Genomic DNA, 9,973 nt, shown 5'->3' on the forward strand with positions numbered 1-9,973 from the left:
AGTGCCCAGCTTCTCCATCAGGCCCTGGCACAGCTCTGCTGTGCTCTGAGACCCATATGGGGATCACATTTGAGGGCAGCATCAGACCTGGAGCAGGAAGGAACCTTGGAAAGCAAACCTAAGAGCAGCCTGGAAGGGTCATCAGGAGATGCATTTAAATGTCATTGGAAGTTAATGTGTGCTAGGCCAGAGGTTAAGGGGAATGCATTTACCTTCTGAACCTGTTTGAATCTTGGCATTGCAAAAATCTAGTAGTTATAAAACTACGACTGAAAACCACGATGTTCATATCATGTCCATCTGCTGAATGTTAAATAAATATGTTGGTTGGTTGGTTATTTAAGTATGTTGGCCAACTGGCATAGTATGAAATGTTACTAGAAATAGTTAGGGGATTTTTTTTTTTTTTTCCCAGTAGGTTGAGTCCTTCCTCAGAGATAGAGAAAAAATGAGGAGCCTCTTAGCAGGAGAGGAAGGTTTTTGTTTGTAATTTTTCCAGATACACTGCTCAGAATCAGTTTTAATTAACTGAAGATAAACTGCATACATTTTGCATATGTGCATTTTGATTCTGGTATTTCACTGGAGTTAATCCAGACGGATGCTTCAGCAGGGCAGACGAGGCTGCTGCAGCTCCACGGTTTGCACAGATGTAACTTAGATCTGGAATTTTTATAGGGAATATCTTTAGTGGTAAGTGGCCTGGTCTTCTTCTCTCCATGTGCACCTCTCATTAACATCAGGTGGCTGCTTTGAGGTCAGTTTTAGAAGCCTTATGCACCAACCAAGGTCACAAAAAAAGTAGTGTCAGGTGTTTAAAATGTAACGTGGCTGATGGTGGCAGCATCTGTTGTCTGCTCTCCTCCCATCTTCTCATGTGAAACAGGAATGAGTGGCCTTGCTTCTCAGAAGCCTTATAAATTCAGGTGGTTTTGGTGACACTGCCAGAGGCAAAGCTTTGTTCACAAGCTCAAGCCCCTTTTTGTAGGAACACGGAGGGTTACAGATTTGCTCTTCTGTCTGTAAGAGACCACCTCAGGTACAGGAGGAGGAGCAGGGTGCTCAGCTTCAGAAACCCCACCCAGAGCAAGAGCCTCAGAACCTTCCTTGCCTTCCTCTTGAGCTCTTCCCTTCGAGAGGGGCCAAGTGTCTCAGGAAGGGAAGTTTCACCTTCTGAATTACCTTCCTTATGAAGACAAAAGCATGTGCATGGAAGGACTCTTGAAAACCCCATCTGAGGACCCCCCTTCCCGAGTCAGAAAATTGCCTGTGATAGCTGGCACCCACTTGCTGTTCTCACCCACATGTGCTGGAGGTGCAGAGGTGGTGCCAAAACTCTTTTCTATGTAGCAAATGCTGAATGATTTATCACAAACAGACATGTTTGGAAAGTTTAGCAAAGAACTGCTTTTGGGAGGTCACAAGGTTAACTACCGAAGTTGTATGTAACTTGGAGCTGATGCCTGGCAATTAATCAAGAAATCACATTCCACATCTCTTGGAGAGCCTGCACGGCAGTGCTGAGGCTGAGGGGCAGCAGCCACAGGCAGAGGGCAAAGTGGCTGAAATGTGAATTATTTCATCTTGAACAAAAAAGGAGCACAGAATAAATATTGGCAGAGGGGAGCCATGGTGTGGAATGCTCATTGGAGCAAGCAAAAGGCCTCCAAATGTTGAGCAAACTTCCAGTGCATGCAAAAAAACCAAACCCTAACAGATCAAAACTAATTGTTGCTCCCATCATGTGTGTGCTTTAAATTTCTTCACAAACATCTGTGCTCAAGGCAATGCTCCCTATTCACAAGTGCAGTAATTTGTGTCAGGGCTTTTTGCTCTTTCATTGTTTGGGTAACTCAATTTGCTTAGTATCTGCTTCCCACTCATTAAATGGACTTTCACAAACCCAGTGGGTTTAGGCAATGGAAGCAATAGTGGATGTGTTGGGGTATCATGGCCTGTGGTGATCTAGAACTGATGCACCAGCTCAACTTGAAAAATTCAGACCAATTTAATGCCCTCTACCACTGCCTCCCACCTGCTTTTATCCAAGCATCATGGGGATTTCTGGCTGTTCTTCACATAGACTCAGTTTCCCTGTTTTCAGGGCTGTATCCCACAGGATACAATTGGCTTTGTGATTCCTGATATTAGGCACTGATTTCCCTTGCATGGAAGAACCAGCAGCTTGGAAGTGCTCAGTGCCAGTATGGGGCTGATCACCTATCAGTGCTTTGCACTGGGTTTGTTTAATGAAGTCCTGATGGTGGCCAGAAGGTCCAAGAAGGAAAACTTGGTGGGTGTAAATCCCAGCAGCTGGAACGACTTGGTTTGACTCTGGTGGGTTTAAAGCACTTTCCATCCACTGGGGATGTGTCCTTAAGTAGCTTTCCTGGGAATACTGCAAGTGTGAGAGCTGGTGGAGGGGCAGAGCCTCCGGAGCACACAGCACTAACAAGCATGAACATTGTAATTAGCAAGCTGATCATTTTCCCTCCCTGACTGACGGGTGACATCGCTGAAACAGTTTCAAAAGCTTCAGATTTTGGAAGTGGTGGGTGTTCTGAATTTTTAGGACACACCTGTGCTCACATCCACACAAACACTGGTTAGATAATATGATGTATTTGCTTCAGACTACGGATAATTTTAAAATTAAGGAGAAGAATTTGTTCCAGGATGCTATGTTTAAGATAAGTTATATAAAATATAGTGTGCACTTATACCATATGATATCATATAAATTATATCAGATTACAACATAGAATGGATTATATTATGTAATGTGATACAATACATAATATATCATTATGGTACATTATATTTTATTAGTACTAGAGTTTAAAAGTATTTTAGTATTTTGTAATAAGCACACATACATTTACAATACATATGTGTATATAACTATTTATCTTTCTTGGGATTAATGAAGTATTGCCTAGGTATGTTTAATACCTCGGATTTGATTTTGCCCAAATACAGAACCTTTTAAATGTCTTTGTTTCTTTATTTTTTTCCCATTTTTTTCCCCAGTTCCCTACCTGCTGAGGCAAACAGAGATGGCAAAACAGTTTTGTTTTGTGGGCAGCTAAATCCTTCTCGCTGCCGGCTTGGTGCAGGGGGAAAACATCCAGTAATTCATCTTAATACAGAGAATTGTTCAGGCAGGCTCTGAGCTATCTCAGTTTGTGGAGAATAACTAATTTTCTCTTTCTGAATCCCTTCCAGTCCCACACCCACAGAAGCAGCTGGCGTACAACGCCTCGAAAGCTGGGGTCGTAAAATTAACGCAGACATTAGGAACCGAGTGGATTGACAGAGGAGTAAAAGTCAACTGCATTTCCCCGTAAGTAAAACACAGTCTCAGTCTGAAAGCACAAAGAGAATGAAATCTTCTAAGAAGCTCGGATGAGCAGGATCTCAGCAAATAAAGTTTCTAATTAGCAGGTGGATTGCAACCCTTTTTATGTTGTCTTTTCCCTTAACAAAGGTTTAAATACTTAGAACCCAGCCTGCTCTGTTGCTGTGTATACTCAAGGATTTAAGAAGAGGTTTTAGCATTTGATAATAGGTTTTCCAAAAATGTGAAGGGTAGTTTTTAGCGTTTCTCTTCCAGATGAAATATTTCCTTAGTCTGTCCAAGCCTTCTGTGGTTAAAGAAAAGGCTTTTGACACTTAATAGACAGTACCTCTTTCCCCTTTTTACTTGAGACAAATGTATAGGCACTTTAAAAGCCACATTGTGCTGCTGTAATTGAGATACTGTTCAGCTCTGACAATCACAGGAGGCCAGGTGTAATTTTGTAAATATATATCTATATTTATTACAAATTACATTTTCCTTCTCTTCAGAGGCATAAAGCTGTACGTTTGATTTTTGTGATATTTATTCACGTAGTTTTCTTGCCACATAGACTTTTTCTTCCCCTGTTTCTCACACACTTGTCCAACACAGGCATTTTATTAAACAATTAACAGTGCATGATAGTGCTGAGCACAAACCCAAGTGGGCAGCGTTAATTGGAAGCGGTCAAATTCTGTAGACCAGTGAAGTCAATCAGAGTAAGTGAGAAGGGCAGGATTTTAACCCAGGAGTTAAATTGTAATAATGAAGATATAATGTACATCAAATTAGGAAAAACAAATTACATATTTTAATCCACAAGTGGAGTTAGGGGGAAAAAAAAAAAGAAGAAAAGAAAAAAAGCACAGAGCTCAATAGGCAAGTGCCCGTGCTGTTACTTTTGGTCTGCTCTCCACTTCCTTGTACTTTCTTCCTTATGATTATTTATTTTATTGTTATTTATTTTATGATTATTTATTAGTAATTATCCCAGTGATTCCAGCCTTCACTTGATGTGATCCACAGGTTCCATAAGCAGCATCTTACTTTCTGAGGGGATTTTCCCCATGCTGAAAAATCAGCTCCTCAAGAGTGTTCCCATAGCCTGTTCTAGGGAATTTGGAGTTTGGGAGCCAGGGGAGATGGAAGGAATTAGGGAAGCTCAGATGGTCCTGGCTTTGTCTGAAAATACATGGATAATTTTTACTGTTGGAGGTGGGGTAGCAGTGCCACAGTCACAAACATTATGGATGAGGATGCTCTTAAATGAGGAATTACCCATTTTTAAAAGATTTATAGAAATTTAAAAAAATCCCCACCCAATGATAAAAACTCATTGTTTTGTATAAGTTGGAATTTAACTGAAATCATGTTTCTGAAGGCAATTGTTGGAGATGGAGGAAAAAAAAAAAATCACCCTTTTCAAGGCCTCTCAGTACTTTCTGCTGCATGTCAATGTGATTCCAAACTGCTGGTTCCTTAATGTCAGACAGGAGCATCAGTTTTTCATTATTGATGCACAGGACAATTGGAGACATTAAGTAGATATGGGGCATGATGGTACCCAAGATAACCTGTAGATAAGTAAGATATGGAAGTGTGCCCTTGTCCTTTGCTCTTCCTACTCGTGACTGTCCTAATGCTTTAGGGAACTCTCAGCCTGCCTCTGGTTGAAGCTCCAAAAATTCCAGTCTGGCCTTTAACAGTATTTTATCATGCAATCTTTTCACCTTTTTTTCCCCTCTTCCTATCTGGTCACTTTTTATCAACTTAATTTCTTAGTGAGTGCATAACACTTATGCAGAGCAATGTGTAAAAGTTATCAGTGCATAAAATGTTACAGCAGACTCCTTAGGATGATTATGGATAAAATAGGATAAAATGCCATAATGCAATGACCTTTGGTGATGGGCAGCTGGGAGCTGATCTTCTGCTCAACCCACAGCCAGGCCAGCTTGTCACAGACCCACTGCTGAGCTGCAGTGGGATTTGGATTTAGGGTGTGATGTGCAAAGAAGCTTCATCCCTTGCACACTCACCTTGTTCCCCTGGAAGGATGTGGAGCTGTAACAGGCTCTTAGGTGGGTATGAGGAGTCAGAAAGCAGGTAGGGCAGGATCAGGACAGTTTTTGGGTTTCCCATTATGGGGAAGGAGAAGCAGAGCTGTCAGGAGAAGGAGCACCCCAGCATCACCTGAAGGCATCCCAATTAAGCAGCATTACCATCCCCATTAAGCAGCAGTTGTTGCTGGTAAGTATCTTTGGACTTAAATCTAATTCCTTGGGAGATGTCCCAATTAAGTGGATCTCTTGATTAAACACTTCCTGATTAAGTGGAGTGTACTTAACTCATTCAAATTAATAACTCATCTGAAAGAAATCAAGTTACATACAGATGGAATCTTTTTTTTGCTCTCATTTGGGGATTGAGCACACGTAACAATTCCAGTTAAGTATCTGGTAAGTGATATTTTTCCTAATGTGTCTCTCGAAATGGAAATGTTTCAGACAATTGTTTTTGGTTGGTTCTCCTCCCCCCCAGCCCATTTTTTTTTTTTTTTCCCTTCTTCCTAATGTCTCCAATTGTCCTGTGTATCAATAATGAAATATTGATGCTCATGTCTAACATTAAGGAACCAGCAGTTTGATATTACATTGACATGCAACAGAAAGTACTGATAGGCTCAGCACTGCATATGAGATGAGGTAGGGAATTAATGCTTTGGCAGTTGTCTTTGCTGGAACTGGTTAGAAGCCAACTAAAATCTGCCTAAAAGGGTTCGACAACATTAAATTGCCCAACTTGGCACCAAAGCCTTCCCAGAAGATGTGTAGTATCAATGACATGCCTAATATTTATAGTGCCATCAGTATGTGTGTTTGCAACTTTTAAGTTTCACGCTGTATTTTTTTTCCCCCTTCATTTTTAGAACAAAAACTTTGTCCTGAAGTTTGGTTGCACATCTAAATTTTTTGCTGCTTGAAGTCAACCCAAAGAAAGGTCCAGTGAGAGGCAGAGTGCTGCTATTTACAGGTTTCAGTGATCAGACCAAAGATCATTTTCCCAGCCACATTAAAAAGTGTCCTCTTTTTAGCAAAATCTGTTGTTCTGGAGGATTGTTTGCCTTATTCTTGATATGCAGTTCCCTGGGCTTACAACATATCTGTAAATTTTTTAAAAAAATAATTGTATAATCAGATAGATCTTATTCTGAGCTCTGATAGTGTAAAGCCAGGATGATTATGCTGATGCTTTTGTAAGCACGGTGAGAGGCATGGGAGGGAAAGGAGTCCAGTATATGTCACATCTGCTGCTCAAAGCATGTTTCTTTCTGAAGAAAAACAGTTTTCAAGGAGTTTGGCAGAGTGGGGGGGAAAGCAGGGGTGCTGTTCTTGGGGGAAATAAGTAAATCATCTGCAATTTTATGCTGGAATGTGTTTGATTTTATTACGTTGTCAGAGCTTAAGTGAGCTGCATCTCTCACAGCTTCTGAACTGCTCTGGTGCTTCTTGACTATTAGAATAAAAAACTAAAGCTGATATTTAAATCCTGCCTGATTCGTGAGAAAAGAAATGTTTGGGGGAAAGTCTGAATTAGTTTCACTTTGTAACAGTGTAAATAGGAGGTTTCAGCCTTCATTTAAAACAAAAGGTGAATCTCATACGCAGAATCCAGCGTGTCTCAAAAATTTGTTTCCTTGGAAGTAGAAATTGGGATGCCGGTGAAGTTTCAGAACAAAATGGGTATTTTTATACTTTGTTCATTTCATATTTATCACTAGCTTGTTTGCTAATTTTCATTTGCAAGAGGCAATTCTTCCAGCTAACTGGCTGCCTCAATGGGCCACTGATTTCTTTGAAGTGACAGTCTGTAAATATGCATAAAAAAGAGATGCAATTAGCGTGTGTGTGGTTCAGTGCAGCCTGATTTCATTGGCAAGTTTACCCACAGTGTTGATAAGCTACATTATCTAGAAAATTGGCCGCTGAAAAACAGCACCTCTGATTGCCAGCAAAGGTTCCAGATAACAGGGTGCTGAAGAGAAATATAATTGAGGTTGAATATGTTAACCAAGGTGTCACATGCTCCTTAGAAGCGCTAATTTATCAGCATGTTGGAATTTTTATTAACATTTGGAATGCATTTCTACCACGCTAATGAAGTGGAATTGGCAGTTCAGGTTTTACTTATTGTCATTTCTGAGAAGTTAAATGTAATTTCTCGTTAGACACAGTTATGTAAATATATTTGTTCAGGGCCTGAAAAAAAAAAAAAATTATACATTTTGCAAAATACAAATATGTTGTTAAGGAGGAGTATGACAAATCAGTCGCAGTTAAAGGCAGAAACGCCAGCCAAATGTTCACCCTGCTCTGTGCTTTCCCAAGCATCACTCATTTTTAGGGGCACCTGAAGAAAATGAACGTAGCAGAGTTTTAATAAATGGGGCAGCTGCTCATTAATGTGAAAGAAGAAAGATGGGTAAATGCGGGGTGATTTGTTGGTCTGAGGGGGACAGCACTGAGGGTTCTGTGCTGAGCTTTGCCTCTTCTTTTTTTGTGAGGAAAGGGTCTGGTGCCCGGGAGGGCTCTGGCTTTTGTGTCCCTTGTTTTTTTGACACATAGGAAGTAGGGTGGTTTTCAGTTTCTGGCTTGTACACAAACCCACTGTGTGACATGCTGCAAAAAGATAAGAAATAGGTGGAAGGAAAACCATTGCCAAGAGTCGAAGGACTTTTTGAGTTTGGTTCTATAAACCAAACTCCTGGTTTATAGAAAAAAACCCATTAAATTATGACAAGTAACCTAAAATTAAGGGGTGAACTGATTATATCTATGAACACAGTATGAAATAATTTTAAAGAAACCCTCTAAGCCTCACAGCCTGTCTGCTCTTTACAGGGGCATCGTGGACACGCCGCTGATCCGCTCCAAGGAGCTGCAGCCGCTGGTGCAACGTTGGCTCCTGGACATCCCTGCTGGGAGGCTGGCCCAGGCCACTGACCTCCAGGCTGCAGTTGTCTATTTGGCCTCTGAAGCCTCAGATTACATGACAGGCCATAATCTGGTCATCGAGGGTGGCCAGAGCCTGTGGTGAGGGGCGTCCTCCAGCGTCTTCTCTCAAGGGCAGAGTTCGCTTCAGAAAACGCGTCTTAGAGTTTCGTGGAGTTTTGGCCTGGGTGGTTAAATGAGCAGCTGGGAAGATATGATTGTTTTCTTTTCTGGGTGTTGCTTTGGAGACTTATATGATAAAGAAAAAAAAAAAAAAAAGAAAAAAAAAAAAGAAAAAAAAAAGAAAAAAAATCCAACATTTTCAACATTTTCATGCTTTTCACTATGCATTCAGATTGCTGTTACGTTGGTATTTAATGATATGAAGGCACATTTACTGCAGGGAGGTTTGGCTATTATTTACTTAAACAGGGAGCATTTTTTAAAGCAATTAATATTAGCTGGTCTCCGTAGTATATTGTTCTTAGGCAGTTTTTTTGTATTCAAGTTGTTCCAGTGACATCTGCGAGTGCTGAAAAACAGTTGGATGCTGCTTTTAAAAAAAAAAATAAATTAGTTCATTGCATTTGAACCTGAATGTCACCATTTTATATTTGCTGGTGTTCCTAGGTTTTTGACAGTGTATTTATACAAACACCCACATGAATGCCCCTGAAAGAAAATTACTGCTCTTAACAGAGGATCCTGGTTGGTAATAATAATGTCTCTAATCCAACCACCATCGAGGTAAGTGGGGACTGCTCGTATATTGTAAGTTCAGTGTGTTAGTGTTGGTACAACTGGGTCTTTGTTTCTCTTAACAGGCAGATGTAAGCAGAGGTCATCTTCCAAATATGTTTTTTTTTAACTCCTGTAAAATTCTGAAGGCAACTCCTGGGTGTAAACCAGGGACAGCTCAAATGCTGTCAGTACATCTCTGCTGGCTGAAGAGCTGCAGAGCAGCAGCACTGGGTTCATGGCTCGTAGGCAATAAAAAGTGGCACAATAGCTCTGGGTTTGTGCAGCCTTCCATCCTGAGGGCCTTTAAGCATAACCCAAGGAGAATTTACGGGAAGGAATTCACTTGCAAATCCTCCTGTCATTTGTTTTGCATTTGGCAGCTCTTTGTTACCATAACATAAATAATTGTGGATGACTGTCATTACTTTGATGAAGTGCTACAAGTCCATACATTGGCCAGCCATTATTGTGGTGAATTGCTATAATGGCTTCAGACTTGACATTCACTGCCACAGAGTAAGGTATGCATCTCGCTGACGTACCATCATCGTTATCATGGATAAAGTGCAAGAAGATACTTGTCTTCATTAAATTTTCTATTAGACCATTGATAATTAATACATATCTCATGTTTCATCTCCAGCCGTTTTTCTGGGGAGTGTTGCTGTGAAGAGACTCAGGGCTAGAGCTTTTTGGCTTGAAATCCCTGCCTTGTGTGCATGATCTAATTTATTGACAATGCTCTGCAAACTCACAGGCTTAAGGAGAGCTCAGTTTTGGATAAATCTTCAAGAAAAACAATTAAGGATTTAAACGTTTTATTATTTTTTCTGGGCTCACCAAACCTTTTCTCTCCCAGCTCCCACACTTGCATCATTTTGTGTCATGCTCTGGAGGGCTC

The 9,973-nt window shown here is 40.7% G+C and overlaps 1 protein-coding gene across 1 annotated transcript in view; it reads left to right on the plus strand.

The window, feature by feature from the left end:
* LOC139801796 (uncharacterized) overlaps nucleotides 1-8,587 on the plus strand; it is a 31,893-nt gene extending 23,306 nt beyond the window's left edge. Inside the window, exons 10-11 of the mRNA XM_071756456.1 lie at nucleotides 3,226-3,343; nucleotides 8,242-8,587. Coding sequence (XP_071612557.1) covers nucleotides 3,226-3,343; nucleotides 8,242-8,437 — 314 coding nt within the window. The 3' untranslated portion in view covers nucleotides 8,438-8,587. The remainder of the gene's footprint in view (nucleotides 1-3,225; nucleotides 3,344-8,241) is intronic.
* Nucleotides 8,588-9,973: the final 1,386 nt, after the last annotated feature.

The sequence above is a fragment of the Heliangelus exortis genome, chromosome 12 (genome assembly GCF_036169615.1).
Source record: "Heliangelus exortis chromosome 12, bHelExo1.hap1, whole genome shotgun sequence".
In the NCBI taxonomy this organism is placed as follows: Eukaryota; Metazoa; Chordata; class Aves; order Apodiformes; family Trochilidae; genus Heliangelus; species Heliangelus exortis.